Here is a 23,087-nt window from a genome sequence, read left to right as displayed (position 1 = left end):
CTTTAGTTGATCACAATTCTCAAATATTTGGCATTTAGCTTTGGATTAACCTGAAAAACATCTAAATGTGCAGCTCAGGCAAGACTCAATGCAGAAACGTGCTAAACGCAGCTATTTCTACACATAAAAAGACTGGAGTTTTGGTGGAAGAGAATCAAAATATTTAACCTAATGTGATTACTTTCAGAGGTTTGAGCTGTCTAAACTTGTTGGCGTTGGCTTTCAGTGTCTGAAAAATTGGTTGTATTGTGTGTCCTGGGGAAGTGAGAAACACAGGTGTGTGGTTACCATGGTGACCTAATAAGTCACTGAGAGCAGCTTCAACATTTCTCGTCACACTTGATATAGTTACGTATGAAGGCATTTTGTCATATCTTAGATTATCACAAAAGTCTTTGAATGAAAGCTGGTTTGTGTAGTTGCACCCTTCAGAAATTCAAGAGAGAATTTTTCAACATTTTTGTTATTTTTTTCTACAAAAATAAAACGTAACTCACAAGGTCTACTGGTTATTGCTTTGATCTCCCACCAGCTTTCCTCAATAGCCTCGTGTCGTTTTTACTCATCTGTTGTGCTTCCTGATCTGAAAAGCCACCGACACACGCTACAGACTGTGTGACACACAGCATTTTATTAAAAACACAACTGACTGACATTCACCAGTTCACAGTTTCTCCAGCGTATTGGCTTTACTTGGACTATAAATTATTTTAGAGTTCTTTTTTTTTGTAAAATAGAATTCAAGCTTCTGAAAAATTCTATTATGTCAGTATTCGCTGCACTCTTTTTACAGGCTCTGTACATTATTGACCGTTAACAGTCACACATTGACATTAAGCTCAGTGATTAAATCTCTTGAGCTGACTGCTTTTGTTCCATCAGAACTTACAGTACCTTGGAGGGACACGAGGCAGGATGTACTAATTAGTACAACAGTGGTTCAGTTACAGCAGCATGAAATTATTTATGTGTAAAAAAAATCAACACGATTGGTCACAAAAAGCTATTTTTTGCTGAAACGTAGAGTTGACCTGATTCATATAGGAATGAACTAAACTTCAATATAAAAGGTTTTTTAGATTTAAAAAAAATCCCACCTGAGTGATAAAAACATAAAAACTCCATAAAAAATCCCCATATTTTCTAATAAAAAGCTATTTGATCATTTTAAAAAGAGGAGAACTCTACAAAACAAATCCACATCCTGCCTTCAGCCCGTCTAGGTCTGATCCAGTGATGACAGGCTTTCAGAAGGACTCAGGAGCATCTGAACAGTCTGTGCCGAGGTCATCAGCAGGCTGTAGCCTGGGTGTCCAGGAAGACGAAGAATGCCAGAGAGTACGCAGGAAGCAGCAGGTGCTTAGATGGAGGGAGACAGACTCCTTTAAGGTCGGGGAGAGTTTCTTCATCTATCATCTTCAACACCACTCCATTCAGTTTTACAAACCTACAGAAAAAAGTTCTCATTAGGAGACAATTGATAAAATACAGTTTAGTTCAACCGAAAAAACAAAACACAAAGTTTGAATTCTGAAGAAAGAACACCTGCTTATAGGCTGCTTGAATCCTGAGATTCTTCTTCATGTGGATGTCATAAAACACCTGGACTGGTTGTTTGTTACTCTGAGTAACTATGGCAGCTTTATTCAAAGACATCAAGATATGTTGAAATTTTAGGTGACACTTTCTGGTATTCTTTCGTGAATGTAGATTTAGTAAATCATAATACAATTATTTAGGTGCAGAAACCTGAGGGCTGTAGTTTCCTCTACAGTCTTTATAGGGGATAGACTGATTATGGCGCAGTCTGATGTTTAGCCACCAGATGTCATCATAGAGCTGGTGCACCACTACTACTCAGCACCAGTTTTGTTAAGACAACAGCCTGGCTCTTGTGATTAAACTCATACTAACCACATCTCTTTTGCTGAAACGTTCATTCCACCCGACAAAGAATACAACATTGTTGCCTAAACTTACGTTAAACCTCAGTAACGGTCCATGTTTTTTCCCTCCTTTGTGCAGAGCAGTCCCAGTAGAGCCATGTGTCAGTTTCAGTGCTGCATTCAGTCCTAAACACCAGTCAGCTTTCATCAGGTGTGAAACAATGTGCAACCAGACTGTTAACTAATGTCTCTGCACCATGTCATTGGTCTACACACACAAAGAAGGTTGGGGGTCGGGGGGGGGGGGGGGGGGGGGGGGGGATCTCTGCTCAGTCACATTTAGCCTTTAGGCTGAATGTTGCTTTTCAACCTAATCTCAGTCATTAAGTCATCAGCCTGGTTAGTAAAATTCCATCAATGATGAAGATTTGTCCAGCTGACTACCACCGTCACCAGTGAAGACCAACGATTCTGGCCTATGTTATCATGCCAGAGCTTAATCTGAGGCCGTGTCTGTTGCAATGCACATCATGCACCAGACCACATAACTGACTTTTTTTCCCTCGTGACTTGATGGCTCTCACTCAGAGATAAATGGATGCATTGAAGGAGCACCTGGAGTGGAGTCCCTCCTCCCCAACAGTGTCAGACTGGAGGACAAAAGCATCCACTGTGCTGCCAGATACGAGAGCAGGAACTGAGATTCTTGCTGCTTTCTTATTCAGGTTCATCGACATCAGCACAACGGCTCCAGATGAGTAACTGCAGACACAGAGAGCAACAGGACAAGAAAAAGTCAAATACCCTGGGGTCCATTTCTGAATCGCTGGTGTTTATTTAGGAGAAAATATGTCTCTGAAACAAAGGTAACTGGTAGACGCTTTAAGACAACAATCACAGGCCCGTTCAGTGACTTGTGGTTTTATCTGTGTTGCATCATAAAAGATCAGTTAAGCTGCTTTCAGACACATTTTAAAATCAAGTTTGATGCTTTAGAGGATTGTGATTCCACACAGGGCCAGTATCCAGCACGTTTTTGGTTCGACCCTGCTTCAACACACCTGATTTCAATCAGTAGGTGACTAACAGGTTTCTGCAGAGCCTGATGAGCTGCTGCACAGGCGACTCAACTACTGAATCAAGTGTTTTGGACCAGAGAAACCACTAAAATATGCTGGATACCAGCCCTGGTCTACGACTTAGGGGGAAATAACATGTTTTATGTTTAAATATCTGCTGTCATAAAACCTGGAGTTAATTTTACATAATCAACCTAAAACTATATTTTCATGAATGTCTTACAGTTAATCATCATATAAAACTCTAAGCCCTGAAATCTGAACCTATAATCATAGTTTAAATCTAATTTCCTGTGGACTGACATTAAGGCCTCTAGCAAGTTGTGTTGTCTTCATCCAACAGTGTCCAGTAGTGACTTGTGTCCTCCCAATTTCTTCACCATTTTTGAACCACCACTTTACCACTGTCATGAAGTTTGAGTGACCTAAAGGTCCCAGGAGTCATGTTGTCTGACACACTTAGCCCCGGTAGGGTTTCCCATGGCAAAATGGTCCAAGGTGACATGTGAGACGGAGGGGAGAAGACGTCTAGTAGTCCACAGAGTACAGAGTCCATGGTTTATGACCAAAAAGGTGGATTATCAACTCTGGGCTTCCACATCAGTTGAAGAAGTTTAAAGGTGCATTATGTAAGAACAAAGTAAGCACAAACATCCTGCTGTCTAATTTGAGTACTGCAGCCCAGTTCCAAAACACGCTTTCTCTCTACCGTTTCATGAGTTTCATGGCCGTTGACAGTTACAGGCCAGCATCAGAAGATTCTAGATGATGAGTTTTATCTTATCACAAGCCTGGAGGAGTTCTGCTGTGAGGTGGTGTTGCTAATGCTAATGGATAGCTTCGATCAGCTGAGAGGTTTTCTGCTGTTTCCTGTATGCTAAACCAACAACAGCCTTCCCCATCGCAAGTCAAGATGGGTGAGTCCAAGAATGTTAGGTGACAGTGTGATGTAGATCTGTCAGGATTTTCAAATACTTGAGTTTCACCGTCTGAGTTCTATCAGAAGCTAACGCAGGAGATAGGTGTAGGAGACTGTTTTCATGTTTTGCCTGCGTAAAAAAAAACTATATATATCAAATAAACTCATTGCATGCAAAGTCAGACATTTCAGCCTTTAGTTGTTATAACTGTGATGATTATGGCTTACTAAACTCTCTCAGACAATTAGAATATTGTGAAAAGGTTGATACTCAAAGTGTCACACTCTCAACCAGCTAATGAATCCAAAACACCTGCAAAGGGTTTCTGAGCCTTTAAATGGTCTCTCAGTCGAAGTTGAATTATTGAAATAAATTAACTTTTTCACCATAAAATAATTTTTAGACTTTCACTTGTATTTGTGGAGAGGAGCTAACTGAGATGGTTCACAACTTTGGTCAAGATGCCTCCTGGATGCCTCCAGAGGGAGGTGTTTTGGGCATTTCTTGATGGCAGAGGCCTCCTGGGTCTGCCCAGCACATACCGGAGATATTTTATCTCTACTCAGGCTGGAGAACGACTTGAGGTCCCACCAGAGGAGTTATGGAGGTGGCAGGGAAGAGGACAAGGCTGATAACCCTGATCCAGAGCAAGACGAGGTAAGACCAATAGCATTTTTTATCAGTTAGCTTGACTGAAGCCAGTTTTTTTGCATTTGACAGATACTGGTAACAAATAATTCTCAGTACCTCTTCTTGTTGGCACAGTGCAGATACATTCTCACTCTTTTACTTTGACCCATATCAGAAACTGCTTGAATTTTTAGAACTTCTGGTCCAACAAGTTTCTTGTAGAGAACAGACAGCCAATAGTCCTGAAATCAGAAACACAACACAGTGACTTTGGAGGCCTTTTCATGAAAACTAAACAATAACATGTGCTGCATGCTCTTGACATCTATATTTTGGTATCAACAGACTGGGATACTTTCTTTTGGACAACTTTTTTTCTCAACAGATTTGCCTTTTTTTAACCCTCCCACTGTCCTAATGGGTGTGACCCCGTGAGGAAAGTTGACCATTGAGCAGGATTGATGGTTTATCTCTTGAGGTCCACGTGGCAGGGGTAAGGTGGTGCTCACTCCTCACCCCTGCGAGCAAGCTGTATATTTGTGTTTGAGTAAAGCCTAATTTATACTTCTCCGTCATCTCCACGAGGGAGAAACACATTGACAGAGACGTTTTGCTCTCGGACTTCATTGTCAGCTAGGAATTGTTGCAAAACAATTCCCCGCCAGGACAGGAGAGGGTGAAGCCAAGGCTGCCTTAATGCACAGGCCAACCAGCCGTGGCTAGGGGCCTATGATGTTTATGGGGGTATCATTTCAGGTTAAACAAAAACAAACAAAAAAAAAACACAGTTTTATCATTTGTCAGGTTTTCAGTCACTCATCTCACATAAGGCTGCTGACTGATCCAAATTACAAGTGACCTACTCACCAATGTGACCTCTGGACCATGAGCTCACCAATCAAACTATTTAGATTATTTCAGGGCATGTTCCTCTAGAAGTAAGGAAACTTGAAATAATGTTTGCATTTGGTTATAACTGGATATAACTGGATAACTGTATTTGTCAGGTGAAAGTGAAAAATCCATCCATCCACCCATCCATTGTCTGAACCCGCTTTGTCCATGTGGGGTCGCGGGGGGGTAATCAGGTGGGGTACACCCTGGACAGAGAGCCAGTTCATCACACCTAAGGACAATTTAGACAGACCAATCAACCTAACAGTCATGTTTTTGGACTGTGGGAGGAAGCCGGAGTACCTGGAGAGAACCCATGCACAGGGAGAACATGCAAACTGCATGCAGAAAGATCCCAGGCTGGGAAGCGAACCCAGGACCTTCTTGCTGCAAGGCAACAGCTCTAACCACTGTGTCACTGCACAGCCCGTAAAGTGAATACAATGTTGGGAATTTCCTCAACATTTTATTTTAAGTCTGTTGATCTAATCGGTTTAATTGTTAAAGGTCATCATCACCGATGAAACAAGTTGTAGTTTAGCCAACTTTTTAGTAGAAAAAGGCTAAAACTTTTTAGTTCAGTGTTGACGTTCGGAGCACAAACTAAAAAATAAAACAAAGGTGTGTGTGCACAACTCCACACTTCTAGTTACTGGAGGGATAACTCCTGTATCTTCAGTGGTTCCGGTCCATCTGACCCGGCCAAACTCAGACCAGACGACTCCAAAACGGTAAAATTAGAAGTCTGGCGAATTTTATATTTTGCTTTTCAGATTATTTTTTACTTTATTCTTGTTCTAAAACCAGCAGCTGGAGATCAGCTGTTTTTCTTTGCCTGCTGATGTTGTGGTGTTTTTGTGGATGTGCAACAAAGTAAGCAAGGTGTGTGTGTGTGTGTGTGTGTGTGTGTGTGTGTGTTTCTATGTTAAAACCTGATGAGAAATATTTTATTTTATTATTTGATGTTTATTTTTCCTTTTCCCCTGAGGCATTGCCACCTTATAGTGGTCTGGGGGGTTTACGTTTCTCAGTGACTCTAAGCTGCAGCAGCAGAAGTTCAGCCTTCAGGTGGGACACCACAGTATGACAGGTCTTAGGGTCATAATATAGAATAATAACACATTTTATTTATCAAGTGCTTTTCTAAAAACTCAGATGCTGTAAAAATCCAGATAAAACAAGCAGATTATGCAACAATGAAAAGTAGACGTTAGTCTTGAGAAGAGAAGGTGAACAGGTCTGAGTGGTTGTGGAGGGGCTGTAGGAGTGAGTTCCAGAGGGTGGGGGCAGCAAAGGAGAAAGCTGTGTCTCCCCAAGTTCAGAGCTTGGTCGGGGAGGGAGAGGAGGGAGTGGGATGAGGCTTAGTGGTGGAGCAGGTCAGAGAGGTAGGCGGGGGCCAGGTAATGGAGGATGTAGAATGTCATGCTCTGAGTGAGAGTAAGCCAATGGAGGCGTTGAATAGACAAGAGAGATGTGGTCATTGGAGCAGGTGCAGGTTAGGAGATGGGAAGCAGAATTCTGGATGTGTTGAAGTTTGGTGAGGGTTTTGGATGCGATACCATATAACACTATTGTATTAGTGGATTTGTGATGGAATGATTCAAGATCATTTTTAATGTCATTGCACTGGGATACAACAAAACTGACTTTGTGCTCATTAAAGACAGCTCACGTAAGAGGTAGTAAAACATGAGTAAAATAAAATAACAAGGCTAAAATAGATGTCGTGCACACGCTCACACACACACACACACACACACACACACACACACACACACACACACACACACACCTTTAGCACACACAGCCAGTTTAGGTGCAAAAAACATTTAAAAGTATAAATGTAGACATGGTAATAAGACATATATAAATTATTTCATGCATTAATAAGGGTTTTAGGGACAGAAAAAGAAAGAGGAGGACAACAACTTACAAAAATAAAATCCAATTACCTGACAAAAACAGTTATCCAGAGCACCTCCTTCAACAATGCATACCTATTTCCCCCCGTGGGATGCCTACTGAGCCTCTGTGCCCCAGGGCCCATCATCTGCTTAAGGTGGCCCTGGGGCGTAGCGCCTGCCACCATTACAGTCACAAATCCAGTCCACAATATTCGTTTTCTATTTTCTATTGTGTTCATATTGCTTTAATGTATTTCAGAGACTTTTGAACACGAACAAATTTGTCCCCCATCCACTTCTTCAAGCGATCGGCACCTCTGAACTCACGTTTCTCATCTTTTCTGTACACAAATAAAACACTTGCTGTTTGTACTTCTTTACTCATGGTGAAAAAAATATATGTATATTTTCAGACTTTTTCCACGATGCCTTCTTCAATCTATTCCGTGTGTGCTGATGAATACCTTTTTGCTTTTGAGGTGGCAATGGCAGCGCTGTTGATGAATTTACAAGAAGCGGTGTTCTGACCATTGACAAGCTTGCTGTCTCCTCCACTTATGATGGATAGTTAAGAAATGGGGCATGTCTCCGTCACCCTCTCTGGGACCATTGGAGAGCCTTTTTGCTGACGCATAATGGCGTTGCGTGTCTCCGTATCGACGCAGACGAAGATGTATAAATTAGGCTTAAGACCTTACCAACGGATGGCCATTAGGGTCAAAAATCCCTCAGAGCACAACCTGTAGCATGACAAGCATGCCAGACAGAAGAGGTAAATCTGTAAAATAACATTTGGCAAAAGTTTTGCAACCATTTGTTACAAATCAGTAAATGCATTTTGTCCTCACGGGCTCCCTTAGAAGGAAACTTGACATCTAATATGGCATCACCCAGAGACTTAAATCCGCTCACGTGTACTTTAGACCCGATTTTTATGGTTATATGTTACAAAGACGCCAATATTTTTCATCAACGTTTTGATGGATATTTCCAGAGATTAATGGTATAAACTACACATTGTCACTTTAAAAATAAAGGGTTAGGTTCTAAATTGTATGTCCCAAGAAGTAAATCCCTCGTTTGTTTTCCAGCCAAGTTTAAAATGATTTTTCATTCGTTTTGAATCAGCAGCACACTGAGACTTACTGCTATGAGACTAAACTGATATTAATATGCATCAGCCCCAGGCTGAAGTCCGGAGTTTATGTTCATAATGAAGGAATTATGGTCAAATTGTCACGTTGAGAGCAAGGAGGTTGTTAGGACCCAAGATGCAGAAAACCCCAGATGACATGAGGCAGGAGTGGTTTTAAAAGTAAACTCCTTTTATTAGGAGATGAACCAAAAATCCAAAAAGGGGAGGAAGCCAAAAACCAAGTCCTGAACAACAGGAGTACGAAAGCTCACTTATGGGCCATTCCCATCTGTACCGGGTCGGCCCGGGCCGGGTAGCCCCGGTCGGCCCCAGCCTGGCCCGGTTGATTCCACACATCCTTGCCTTAAGCCCATGTGGGCTGATTCTACCCACCAATCAGAGGCTTGCTCTAATGGAAGTTGTGAATTTGCTGTCAGCAGTGGGTGTGTTGGCCCTGGTCGGCCTGAAGCAGACCCCCTCGAGAAGAGGGCTGAGAATGAGCCTTGGTTGGTCCGGAAAAATACCATGCCACCCAGATATGTAAACAACCTACGCTACCTGGCCCGGGCCGACCCGGTACAGGTGGGAATGGCCCATTAGAGCAACAAAACCTAGAGACGAGGACAAAAGCTCACTTAAGAGCACAAAACCTAGAGATGAGGGGCAAAAGCTCACATAGAGCACAAAACCTAGAGATGAGGGGCAAAAGCTCACATAGAGCACAAAACCTAGAGATGAGGGGCAAAAGCTCACATAGAGCACAAAACCTAGAGATGAGGGGCAAAAACTCACATAGAGCACAAAAACAACGCTGACACAAACAATGGACCGACAAGACATTGAGACAAAGACAGGGCTTATATACACTGGGGCATGATGGGCTGCAGGTGTGTGGAGAGAGAACCAGGTGAAAGCAATTAACCAACCAGGGAACTAACATGACCTAAGAGTAAAACCTAAAGACAAGAAAAGCAACCACATAACTAATATTCTAAGGGGAAGGAAAACTACAAACACCGGTGGGAAAAAACACACTAAAGAGGCTAATAAAATGAAAAGCTGAAACTATAAAAACTGCAGAGGGGTGACTGGGGAAGACTAAAGTAACACAGGACCTGGGAGAGTTATCTGGAGGGCTGAAGACCAGGGGACACATGAGGAATACAAAGAGGCACATAAGGGGGATTCTTAGGGGGAAATGGAGCACACAAGGAGACACATGAGGGAGACGTAGACACAGACCATGACACAAATCTGATGTATCTATCTGCTGACTGAGCCAAATGAATGTATGACTGTAACCAAAGTGGGATAAAGATCAGCTAAACAGCAGATGTAGGTAGTGGTTGTGAAACCACCTGAGGAGTTGAGCTTTACTACAAAACGGATCTGTATTCAGTTGGATCGTTGTCTCCACCACATATATCTGATACAATTACACCTTCCATAGGTAGAAAAATGGACATCCTGTGGGATCTTCAGTTTCATTCATTTTGGCTAATGACTACATGGAGGAGGTAGAGACAGTCCGACTTTAGACAAAAATAGATTTAAATGCAGAAAACATCTTACAGGAAGGGGATCGAGGTCATCATCAACCAAGTGGTAGCTTCCTGACCCAACCAGTACCTGCCTCATCACCACGTTCAGGCCCAGTCTGGCGCCCAGGCCTAATTTATCCAGCCACCTGCACACAGAGCAGATCAGATACTAAGGTTCTGTACCATACATAACATTAACTTAGATTTGTACTACCAGACAATTAGAGTGGAGATCAGAAGCCATCATTAGGGATAACATTGTTGTACATTTTTAATACATTTGCAAAACTCTCAATCTCAAATATTTTTTCGTGTCATTATGGGATGTTGTGTGTAGAATTTTGATAAAAGCGTAATTGAGGCTTTGACATACAATGTGGAAAGTGTTCCTTCCATGCTAGGTTCATTATCTTACAGATATCTGAGGGTACTGCTGTCATTCTAAACAAATTCACTAAACATGTCTGAGGTTGTTTCTCATCCAGGCTGGGGGTGAATTTTGGATGAAATTCTGTTAAAAAAGGGAACTTGTTGACCTTAATAGGATCAGGAAATAAGTGGCAGCAGGCTGCTGACAGAAATGACTGACAGGAAAATCTGTCTTAAAACAGCTTCAGTGACCCGGTGGAAATCCACCAGACTAGATCAATGCTACCACGTGAGTCAGCTTCTCATTAAATTACGTAAAAACTCACGGCTGTTGAAGCCACGACATGTAGATTTATTTTAAGTTAAACGTAATCTTGTTGTAATTCATGGGAATTTAATTTAAAATGTCGCAAGACGGAGGATATCAGTGAACCAATTAGGTCCCACCTAATGACTGCTGATAAACACGTTTACAACCTTGTGCCGATTTCTAGCTCATTCATGATCCACACAAGTGTAACCATCATCTACTTTTGTCTTCTACAGCGTGAGTGCAGAAGTCACACTATTGTTTTACAGATACAACCCTGTGTTGATGGGAGCCAACTCAGGACTCACATGAATCCTGCCACAAACGTGTCAGACAGTCCTGCTGCTCCTCCACCGAAGGCTGAACTTGTCTCTCCGAGCCACACCCCTTTCCCAGGAGACACACTGTTTACTGTCTGAACCAAAGACACAAGCACATTCTCAATCACTTCAAACAAAGAAAGAGGCACCATAGCTGTGCTCTTTACCTTCTGAACTTCCTTGGTCTTTAGGGCCAGACTGTCCAGAACTTCAGGATCTAAAAAATCCTGCAAAGACGTGTCTCTGCCATTCACATAATAACTGAGAAAGAATTAAGCAATTTGTGAGGACAACATAGACATTACAGAGATGATGTTCAGAGAAGACGTCAACCCATGGATGGATGGATGGATGGATGGTTGGTTGGTTGGTTTGGTGGTTGGGTAGATGGATGGATGGATGGATGGATGGATGGTTGGTTTGGTGGTTGGGTGGATGGATGGATGGATGGATGGATGGATGGGTGGGTGGGTGGATGGATGGATGGTTGGTTGGTTGGTTGGGTAGATGGATGGGTGGATGGATGGTTGTTGGTTTGGTGGTTGGGCAGATGGATGGAGGGATGGATGGATGAATGATACATGGATGGATGGTTGGTTGGTTGGTTGGTTGGTTGGTTTGGTGGTTGGGTAGATGGATGGATGGATGGATAATAATAATAATACATTTTATTTCAACAGCGCCTTTCTGAACACTCAAGGACACTTTACAGAGATAAAATACACAACAATAAAAGATAAAACAGCATAAAACAAACAGACAGATTGGAGCAACGAGAGTAATTATTTGAATGCTAGACGGAACAGGTGAGTTTTGAGTCTGGTTTTAAAGAGAGTGAGGGAATCAATGTTACGGAGGTCAGGAGGAAGTGAGTTCCAGAGCTGGGGAGCAGAGCGGCTGAAGGCCCTGCTCCCCATAGTGACCAGACGGAAAGGTGGGACTGAGAGGTGGATGGAGGAGGAGGACCTGAGGGAACGGGTGGAGGTTGAAGGATGAAGGAGGTCTGAGAGGTACGGTGGAGCTAGGTTATGGATGGCTTTGAATGTATATAGCAGAATTTTGAATTGGATTCTGGAAGAGACAGGGAGCCAGTGGAGCTGCTGAAGAACAGGGGTGATGTGGTGGAAGGAGGGAGTTCTGGAAATGATGCGGGCTGCCGAGTTCTGGAGAAGTTGGAGTTTATGGAGGGATTTGTGAGGAAGACCGAAGAGAAGAGCGTTGCAGTAGTCAATACGGGAAGAGATGAGGCTGTGGACAAGGATGGCGACCGAGTGAGTAGTGAGCGAGGGGCGTAGGCGGTTAATGTTACGTAGATGGAAGTAGGCAGACCGGGTAATATTGTTTATGTGGGACTGGAAGGATAGTGAGGAGTCGAGGATGACACCCAGACTCTTGACCTGAGGGGAGGGGGAAACTAAGGAGTTGTCGACGGGAAGTGTAAAGCTGTGGATTTTGGATAGTAAAGATTTAGTGCCGACAAGTAACATTTCTGTTTTATCACTGTTGAGTTTGAGAAAGTTTGATGTGAACCAGTCTTTGATTTCAGATAAACAATTGGTGAGGGAGGAAGGAGGAAGTGAAGAGGAGGGTTTGGAGGCTACATAGAGCTGGGTGTCATCCGCGTAACAATGAAAATGGATGTCAAATTTACCGAAAATATTTCCCAGGGGAAGAAGGTAAGTGATGAAAAGGAGTGGACCGAGAACAGAGCCTTGGGGGACGCCAGTAGTGACAGGGAAGGGACGGGAAGTGAAGGATTTTAGTTGAATAAACTGAGTACGGCCAGAGAGATATGAACGGAACCAATCAAGCGGGGTATGAGAAATGCCAAGGGAAGACAATCTATGGAGGAGGATGGTGTGAGAGATGGTATCGAAGGCTGAACTCAAGTCGAGGAGGATGAGAATGGAGAGCAGTCCAGTATCGGCAGCAGTGAGGAGGTCATTAGTGATTTTTATGAGTGCAGTTTCTGTACTGTGGCCAGGACGAAAGCCAGACTGGAAGGGCTCATAGAGGCTATTGAGTGTGAGATGGATGGATGATACATGGATGGATGGATGGTTGTTGGTTTGGTGGTTGGGCAGATCGATGGATGGATGGACGATACATGGATGAATGGATGGTTGGTTGGTTTGGTGGTTGGGCAGATGGATGGATGGATGATACATGGATGGATGGTTGGTTGGTTTGGTGGTTGGGCAGATGGATGGATGGATGGATGGATGGATGGATGGTTGGTTGGTTTGGTGGTTGGGCAGATGGATGGATGGATGATACATGGATGGATGGTTGGTTGGTTTGGTGGTTGGGCAGATGGATGGATGGATGGATGGATGAATGGATGGTTGGTTGGTTTGGTGGTTGGGCAGATGGATGGATGGATGATACATGGATGGATGGTTGGTTGGTTTGGTGGTTGGGCAGATGGATGGATGGATGGATGGATGGATGGATGGATGGATGGTTGGTTGGTTGGTTTGGTGGTTGGGTAGATGGATGGATGGATGATACATGGATGGATGGATGGATGGTTGGTTGGTTGGTTTGGTGGTTGGGTAGATGGATGGATGGATGAGTAAATGGAGTTATCATGCAAAATTGTATTCTGGATGGCTCTCAGCTACTAAAGCATGAAATAATAGTTTAAAATCTGTTAAACTGACTGAATTATACCCATGTTTGCCAAGGTCAGTTAGCTGTGGTTACCAAACCAAACATTATTTTCTGAGAGGTTCATTAAAACCCATCTACTAGAGTAATATATTTTATAAACAAACAAACAAACAAACAAAAACATTACTGCCTACCTTTCATTTTTTGTATTTAAAACCCCAAATGTTTTACATTTGTTTCAAATATAAATAAGACCGGCTGCCAGTCAACTTCAGGGTTCATTTCAAGATCCTGGTTCTGGTCTATAGGGCCTTACATGGACAAGCACCATCATACATTGATGATCTTCTTAGTCCCTACACCCCCAGCAGGTCCCTGAGGTCCAGTGATCAAAGCCTACTGGTTGTGCAGCACCAGGCTAAAGACCAAAGGTGACAGATCATTTGCTGCTGTGGCCCCCAGACTCTGGAACTCTCTCCCCCTGAGCCTGAGATCAGTGGACTCAGTGGTCTCCTTAAAAAGGCAGCTGAAAACTCACCTGTTCAAGCTGGTTTTTGTGTGACCTTCTTCACCACCCTCTCCTTATTCTGTTTGTATTCTGCCTTTCCCAGGATCCATTTATTTCCCTCGTTCCTATTCATTTTCTCTCTACCTTTCCTTACATCATCTTTTATTCTCCTTTTAAACATATTTTAATCATTTTTAAATATTTGTATACTTTAATTTTTTTGTTTTTGTGAAGCGCCTCGTGATTGTTATCTTGAGTGGTGCTTTATAAAAGATTTTTTTCTGTCTTACACAACCTGTCTTAAAGTCACCAATCAGTGGTCAATGATCTTGGGACGCTGCAGCTGGTTAGATGCAGATTCAGCAGCATTATGAGCCCCAGACATTAGATCAGCTGACCAACTGAAGTTAATGAATGACCAGGTTATTCCATTATTGGATTTTTTTCTTCCCTGATAGAACAAGAATATTACTAGATGACGACGGTAGGCTTCATTGAGTGAACGAGTGGTTCAGGCAGCATGAGACATTTTCACTGCAGAGTCCAGTCCTTAACCCCAATGAGAATCTTTAGGATGTGCAGAAGAAGGCTTTGTGCAGCAGCCAGACTCTAATCATCAACACAAGATCTTAGTAAAAAACAATTAATGCAACACTGGCTGGAAACAACTCAAGCATCATTGCAGAAGCTAACTGAAACAATGTGGGTTGTAATCAAAGCTAATGGCGATCCTTTTATAAGAGTGTGTGTATTTTTATTTTTGGTAGTGACTTTTTTCTTTTGGCCAGGTAGTGTGCTAACTGAAACCAGCAACTATTTTTATCCATAGATCTAAAAGTGTTTCTTTGTTAATAATTAATGTTTATTGTGTAAAATATCAGAAAATACTGATAATTATAGTATCTCAAATGAGCAGAATCCATCATATATATATTTACTCAGCAAAGACCTTTGAAAAAGCTGATAGAGTCAGAGTAAATTTAAGCTGGCGGTGAACTTACTGGTGCCAGGTGCAGGCATCAATGGCCTTGGCTCCACTTTGCAAGAAGCTGCAATGCACACACGCACACACACACACACACACACACACACACACACACACACACACACAGTTACTAGAAATGTGTCTGTAAAAACACAAAAGGGCAAACAGACACATGTCTACAACCTGCAGCTGCCGTGTGTCTCAGAAACAGAATCAGCTCAGCTCAGCTGTTCACATTCAGTGTCCCCAAATCAGTTTTCATCCCATTCCTTTATTTACACAGACTAAACAGACATGCATGATTCATCCATGGACATCCCAAGTTTAGTAGGAGGGATAAAAGGTCCATGTGGATCAGAAACAGGAAGCACCTTTTGGTTTGGTTTTGAAACGTAAGTCCTTCCAGAGCCTGCTGGTTGTGCACAAACTACTTTTAAAAGAAATACTGATTCAACAGCTGGCTAATCACCAGATTAGAAATCAGAAGTTCACAGTCTGAAGGTTCCTGTAGGCTGGAGCAGTGGTCATCCCTGCCACCACACAGAATCACCAGTGAATGAAACTGTTGTAGGTTTAATGAGGTTAGGTTTAGCTTTTAGTTTATTAGTGATCAATACAACAAATCAGATTTTTCTCAAAGTCATCTTAAGATTTAATGATTGAGGCTTTCAGCACACCTCTAGACTTCTCACCTGTCCAGTAAGTCCACCCTGTGGTCCCGTGGCTGGCCCACGTCAGGCCCATACAAGCCACCATCCCGATAAAGTTTTGACTTGGACATCATCTTTCTGAGATGAACAAAATCCAGTCCAAGCTGGTACCCATCCACCCGAACCTTGGCCTTCTTCTCAAAGCTGTTGGGCTCTGAAGACACAAACATTCAGCAGACAGTCTTGGATGCATCAACGACATCACTTCCTGTTTGTGGCTCAACAACACCACAAGAACACGGAACTCAAACCTCAGATAGACAAGCTGCGGGCTTTCATTGTTATACCCACTTCCCTTTAATAAACTACCAAAGGAGAAGGAAATAATATTGTTCATTTATGTTTTAGAACTTCTCTCTGAACTGACTTTTTCACAAATAAACACCAATTCAACCAGAGAGCAGCTGATTACAACGCTCCCTTCTGAAAACATCATCCATCAATCCACCCAACCATCAGATTTTTGTTTTAGTTTACAAAAACGTTTATTAACTCAACTGAATACGTCCACTTTCTAGTGCTTCTGGTACGCTGAGCTTCAGTAAGTGTGCAGCTCTAGGAGCTGAAATGTGATGCTGCTCTGGAGCATACAAGTGTGTGTTGACATAACCAACCGCTGGAACCATCCATTCCTCATTCATTTCCATGAGACTGATAAGATGTTGCTGTTTTTATTGTAAAGTTTCCTTCCTTCTATTTGCCCGACTTGAATTCTGGTAAACTTTAGGAAGCTTCTTACAAATTTCTGACTTTGTTACTAGAATTCAGTCAGCTGATTTAACGTAGCCTGAATGTTTCTTCTGTTTCTGTCACTGAACATTTTCTCAACTCTCCTTCTGTTAGCAAATATCTGATGGCAGGTGTTGTTGACAGAACAAATGACTGTTATTGTTTCACTCAGGACTAGTAAAACCAGTTGTTTTGCCAAAAAGGAAAATAAATGTGATAAAAAAGTCAAACCTAGGGTTGTGTTTAGGCAAGACTGACGATACGAGATATTTATCACAATACAGGAGAGACGATACGACTAGCAAGAAAACATTTGGAAATTTTAAGACAGGTCAGATGCTTCCAAAAACCCATCCAGTGTTAACACAAGATCTCTTTGCTCTGTCAGAATAATGACGGTAAAAACCGCTGCCCCCTAGCAGCCGGAGCTTTAACTGCAACAGAAAGAAACATTAACTCATTTACTGTCAGCCGTTTCCTGATCACTAACGGCCTTCGCTACCAACGTTTCTCACCGTTTTTACTGTTTTTTTAAAGAGTCACAGAACGTTGCGTGCTAGGATGATGTCGATGCCAAAACAACCAAAACAAAGAGGAGACTCTTACATCAGGAAGAAGCCGCGTGTTTCGAGCGTTATCCGTTCTTTCATATTCCGTTGTCGAATTGTGATCGGCAGACACTTTTCCGGTTCGCGCCTCACTTTTTTTTTACAGGAACGGCCCAAAACGATCTCCTAACACATGGATGTGTTGCTTCCTGATCATGTGATCTGTGACGTATGCGGATGAAGATCGGCTTCAGGGCTAAGATGTTTGTTCTCTCAGCGCGGGGGCTCGTCCCGATGCTCAAACAGTAAAAAAATGCTAATGTCGTCATTGGCAGTGAACGGTTGGATCTAAAATGACGACTTTAGTCGTCAATGGCAGTGAATGAATTAAGGTGTGGGTCACTGAAAAAACATTTTTTTAAATAATTATTCCTGATTCTAATCAGTCACTCCGAGTTTTTCATGCAGGCTGAACATGAAAATAGTCTCCTACACCTATCTCCTGCATTAGCTTCTGATAGAACACAGACGGTGAAACTCTAGGATTAGAAAATCCTGACAGATCTACATCACACTGTCACTGAACGCTCATGGACTCACCCATCTTGTTTCACGACGAAGAAGGCTGTTGTTGGTTTAGCGTCCAGGAACCAGCAGAGCATCCCGACTAGTAAAAGCTAACTGTTAGCATTAGCAACACCACCACACAGAAAACTCCTCCAGGCCTGTGTTATTTATGGAGATAAAACATCCACGTTGTGAGTCAGTGGTAGAGTTGTGTTGCTGTTGTCCAATCAGAGGTGAGATGTTCAAATATCAGGAAATTAGACTCCAAATCCTGCTGTGTTGTGCCACTCTCTGCAGCAGCAGATTGTCTGTGCCAATCCAAGCGTTTCTGGGCTTTTTTTGCCCCAGAGTAGGGCTTGCAAAGCATTCCTACATACCAGGGACCACTGCAAATGTACTGATCAAACGAGTTTCCCACACCTTTAAAATGTTTGCAAGTAAATTCTCAATAAAAATCAATACACTGCTTTTAAATGTCAACTCAGTGTCATAACATGAAATGATGCGATATTTCAGTGTATCGATCTTTTCTTACGTCCCTTATGAATTCTGTTGTGAAGAGCTCATTTGGGAGTTCTAACTGTGACCTGCCGACATGGGAGCTGCTGACCCAGGCAGGAACGAGCTGTTGCTGCTTACTGGTTCAACAGGACATCAGATCAGTTCAGTCTTAGTAACTCTCACAGCATGCTTTCAAACATGGCCGAGTGATTCTTTAATAATTATCATGGTGTTTTGTGTGTCATGTGTTATTGCATTCCATAACCGTTTAGCTAATTCATGTTCTTGAGCTCCTTCTCCTTGACGGGAAGGAAACCTGCATCTTCACATGTGTGTAACAGTGTTTGGGTCGGGGTTAACCCTGACCTGAGACTCGGGTGACACGTACCGTTCCCCAGCTCCCACGACATGTTGTACCGTTTGGACTCGCAGTACTGAAGCAGCAGGCGGGCGTTGCTGCTGTTCCAGCTGTTGTCGGCTGTCCTGAGCAGAGCGTTGAGGCCGAAGATCAGATCCAAGCCAGAGCAGTTGGTGAACGAGTGCAGCAGGTCCACGGTGAGCTCTGAGACACAAGAGGACAATCAGATAATGCTCCGAGTAGGAGGACATTTGGTTGGACCATCAAATCCCACCTGTGAAGCGGACTCTTCTAAAGCTCTTCTGCTGCTCCTCCTTCAACAGGACCAGCTGCTGCTGAGTCCAGTCCTCCTTCAGCTGGTTCTCCAGCCACCTGGGCAGCCGTGTGCTTCTGCAGGACTCAGCTGATGACACAAGAACATATCAGCACTGCTTCTGTCTCTATCAACACCATCAATGTCAGCTGATGTTCACAAACAGGTTTGTGTACCTGCAGTGAGGCCTGCGTTCGGCTGCTGGCTTCTCTGAGGGCTGAACACCATGAAGTCCTGTCTCGTCCCGCCAAACCTCAGAAAGGCTGGACTCAAAGCTCTGGCCAAAGTCCTCAGCTTTTGAGATCTGTGACAAACAAGAAGAATGAGTCCAAATATGAGGATGAGGGCTATCGGTTTTATCACTGCAGCACAACAACGCACAACTTGGTTTGATTTCTCCAGAATGTTCTGGTGAGAACACCTGCTGGTGTTCATCAGTCTCTGAGCCATCAGCTGGTTCAGGACCTTTCTATTTACACACACGGCATTCATGCATAACACATGCAGACAACATTCACAACAATAAAATCCTCATAAAATATCACAGCAAAACTACAATTATTAATTATTAATATTAACATAACAACCATGATTCACAGTAACAAACATACAGTAAGGTCATAATAATGATAGTTTAAATTGAATTTTAAATGAATAAATATCAAACATTAAGGAATCAGAGCTGGGAGGCCTGGGGATGGACTGTCCGATCTCGGGGGCAGAAGTTGCTGAGGTAGTCAAACAACTACACAGCGGCGGAGCCCCGGGGGCGGATGAGGTTCGTCCTGGGTATCTCAAGGCTATGGATGTTGTAGGGCTGTCATGGTTGACACGTCTCTACAACATTGCGTGGTCATCGGGGGCAGTTCCTGTGGAGTGGCAGACCGGGGTGGTGGTCCCCATCTTTAAGAAGGGTGACCTGAGGGTGTGTTCCAACTATAGGGGGATCACACTCCTCAGCCTCCCTGGAAAGGTCTACTCCAAGGTACTGGAGAGGAGGGTCCGATCGATAGTTGAATCTCAGATAGAGGAGGAGCAATGTGGTTTTCGTCCTGGCCGTGGAACTGTGGACCAGCTCTATACCCTTGCAAGGGTGATGGAGGGGGCATGGGAGTTTGCCCAACCAATCCACATGTGCTTTGTGGATTTGGAGAAGGCTTATGACCGTGTCCCCAGGGGCACCCTGTGGGGGACGCTCCAGGAGTATGGGGTGGGTGGCTTTCTGTTAAGGGCCATTCAGTCCCTTTACCAGAGGAGCGTGAGTTTGGTCCGCATAGCCGGTAGTAAGTCGGACCTGTTCCCAGTGAGGGTTGGACTCCGCCAGGGCTGCCCTTTGTCACCGGTTCTGTTCATCACTTTTATGGACAGAATTTCTAGACGCAGCCGTGGTGTGGAGTGTGTCGAGTTTGGTGGCAGGAGAATCTCGTCTCTGCTTTTTGCGGATGATGTGGTCCTCCTAGCTTCATCCAGCTCTGACCTTCAGCTCTTGCTGGGTGGGTTCGCGGCCGAATGTGAAGCGGCTGGGATGAGAATCAGCACCTCCAAATCTGAGACCATGGTTCTCGACCGGAAAAGGGTGGCTTGCCACCTCCGGGTCGGGGGAGAGGTCCTACCTCAAGTGGAGGAGTTTAAGTATCTCGGGGTCTTGTTCACGAGTGAGGGTAGGAGGGATCGGGAGATCGACAGGCGGATTGGTTCGGCGTCTGCAGTGATGCGGACGCTGAGCCGATCTGTCGTGGGGAAGAGGGAGCTGAGCCAGAAAGCCAGGCTCTCGATTTACCGGTCGATCTACGTCCCAATCCTCACCTATGGTCATGAGCTTTGGGTAATGACCGAAAGAACGAGATCGCGGATACAAGCGGCCGAAATGAGTTTCCTCCGTAGGGTGGCCGGGCTCAGCCTTAGAGATAGGGTGAGGAGCTCGGACATTCGGGAGGGACTCGGAGTAGAACCGCTGCTCCTCCGGATCGAAAGGAGCCAGTTGAGGTGGTTTGGGCATCTGGTCAGGATGCCTCCTGGACGCCTCCCCGGGGAGGTGTTTCGGGCATGTCCTGCCGGCAGAAGGCCCCCGGGTCGACCCAGGACACGTTGGAGAGGTTACATCTCCAATATGGTCCGGGAACGCCTTGGGGTCCTGCCGGAGGAGCTGGTGGACAAGGCCGGGGAGAGGACGGCCTGGAGCTCCCTAATTGGGATGCTGCCCCCGCGACCCGGACCCGGATAAGCGGAGGAAGACGAAGACGAAGACGAAGACAATCATAAGTATGAGTTTAAAAGGTGCAGTAAGAATATAGTGATAATATTACAGTGAATAATCCCAAAATGTCCCAATCATTTAGGAAGGAATGTTACTGAAACATGTTTCATATCCAGCTGGCTGTGGGAATTGTCAGTTTTTCTCCTTTCAAAACAAAGGAAGGAGAGATGTGACTACTGTTTACCATCAGTGAGTGTGGGAGTGAGCTAATGCTGCAGTGCAGACAATTGTAATTTGACAGTCGGCAAAAAGCTCCAGTTGTTTAAAATGGTTAGAGTAATCAAATTTTACCACAGGGTGTCATTTGTACTTCATTTCTACATGATGCACATTTAAACTCTTGATTATTTCTATTAAAGTCTATTTTATTTCTAATGACATAAATGGGCTTCCATTCGAAAGCAACTCTTCAGGAACAACAGTAACAGAAAAAGATGATTAAAAACAGAAATAAACTATCAGTGTGTCAAACTCTTGATGTTTAAATGAAAACATCTGATGTGTTGCATCCTTTCCTATGCGGCTCTTCGGTTTTACTTTATGTTTGTTTTCCAGGTAAATAAACGAGATGATGAACTCGGAGGTGTATTTAGATCCTTAAACCACCCATCACGTAATGAAACCAGCCCGGGCGCCAGCAGGTCTGGTTCTGGGTCTGCAGCGGTTCTGACGCGGATCGGTCTCTCCGGTTCTGACCCACCTGAGCAGCAGCATGAACCTCTCCTCTGAGGCCAGACTCGCGTCGATGGTGACAGACAGAAAGCGATGGTCAACTCGGCGAAACACCGCCGACAGGTCCAGCTCCAGAACCAGAACCAGGTCCGGATCCTGGTCCAGTCCACCCGCAGAGCTTCCATTGAGGTATGGCTGTCCTCTGAAGCGGGACCCTTCCGTCCCAAAACAGAAGAAAGACAGAAGCAGCAGCGGGACAGAGTTCATGACTCCAGCAGACACTTCCTGCACCGCTTCTTCCTCCAGACTGTCACGCCGGAGCTGGCTCTGCCGGAGCCGCTGCTGTGGCTCCACCCAGCGGGCATCAGAGGCAGGACAGAGCCTGGATTCATCATCCGCTTCAGTCACTGTGGTGCTCCAGATGTTGTTCATGGTTTCAAACTTGCTTCTCAAACAAATTAACCCTCCTCAAGCTAAAGCTAAGCACAAAACCAATGACTTTCTTTTTTCATTTATTAGTTAGTTAGTTAGTTAGTTAGTTAGTTAGTTAGTTAGTTAGTTAGTTAGTTTGTTTGTTTGTTTGTTTGTTTGTTTGTTTGAACTGTCTGCCAGCATAAATTTTGTCCCATGTGTCTGATCTGTAGGACTGAACCAAAGCTCAAGAGGTAGCTACTGAAAATCCACTGGCCCATGATCATTCTCACAGATAAGCCACATAATCTGCTGAGTTTAAAAAACTTCAACAGTTTTAAATATGCTTGTATTGTTTATAAATCCCCTCTCCCATTAGAGAAACGTATTAAACAAAGCAAAACAAAACAAAACAAAAAACTGTGCTCTAGGACCAGATCAGCCAGAGGAAACTGTGAGGTTCCTTTTAGAAGAACCACTATCTGTAGAAGGGTGTTCAACCTGCATCGTTGTCACATTTTAGTTCAAGAGTCGCCCACCTTCACTGATTTTAAGGAAGTGGTTAAGAGCCCATAGATCCTACTGGGGAATCAGATAAAATGGCAGGGTTGGTCAGAGATAGTGTTTAATGTTCTTAACTGCTCTTTTTATTGCTGTTGGGACTACAGGTGGAAAGTAGCCTATGGCTAAATCTGGCACGTTTACACTAAGTGATTGCTGAGTGTTCATTAATGCTTATTGTCCTCTCTGAATCAACTAATAAACGATAAGGTGAACCAGAGACCAGTAAAGTCATGGTGGTGGTGGTAAGCCTTTACCAGTCTGGGAGAACAACTCAATCAGGATGTGTAGAGCAGCTGAGGGTCAGACCCACTGACCTGTAGCTCTGTGTTCCTAGAAGAACCAAACAGCCATGAATACACAGGA

At 43.8% G+C, this 23,087-nt stretch overlaps 1 protein-coding gene across 1 annotated transcript; it reads right to left on the bottom strand.

Annotated features, from left to right (window-relative positions):
- Positions 1–609: 609 nt before the first annotated feature.
- On the bottom strand, positions 610–22,196 carry hpse (heparanase). The gene is made up of 12 exons (XM_015966880.3): positions 21,778–22,196; positions 18,997–19,124; positions 18,782–18,910; positions 18,538–18,711; positions 15,787–15,958; positions 15,111–15,158; positions 11,156–11,249; positions 10,977–11,083; positions 10,021–10,135; positions 4,633–4,757; positions 2,502–2,648; positions 610–1,447 (listed from the first exon to the last, which is right to left on the bottom strand). Exons 1-12 carry the CDS (start codon positions 22,179–22,181, stop codon positions 1,291–1,293), a joined length of 1,800 nt encoding a protein of 599 aa, XP_015822366.3. The 5' UTR covers positions 22,182–22,196; the 3' UTR covers positions 610–1,290.
- Between the last annotated feature and the right edge of the window lie 891 nt (positions 22,197–23,087).

Source organism: Nothobranchius furzeri, chromosome 6 (assembly GCF_043380555.1).
Source record: "Nothobranchius furzeri strain GRZ-AD chromosome 6, NfurGRZ-RIMD1, whole genome shotgun sequence".
In the NCBI taxonomy this organism is placed as follows: domain Eukaryota; kingdom Metazoa; phylum Chordata; class Actinopteri; order Cyprinodontiformes; family Nothobranchiidae; genus Nothobranchius; species Nothobranchius furzeri.
This window is presented reverse-complemented; position numbering and strand designations above follow the sequence as displayed.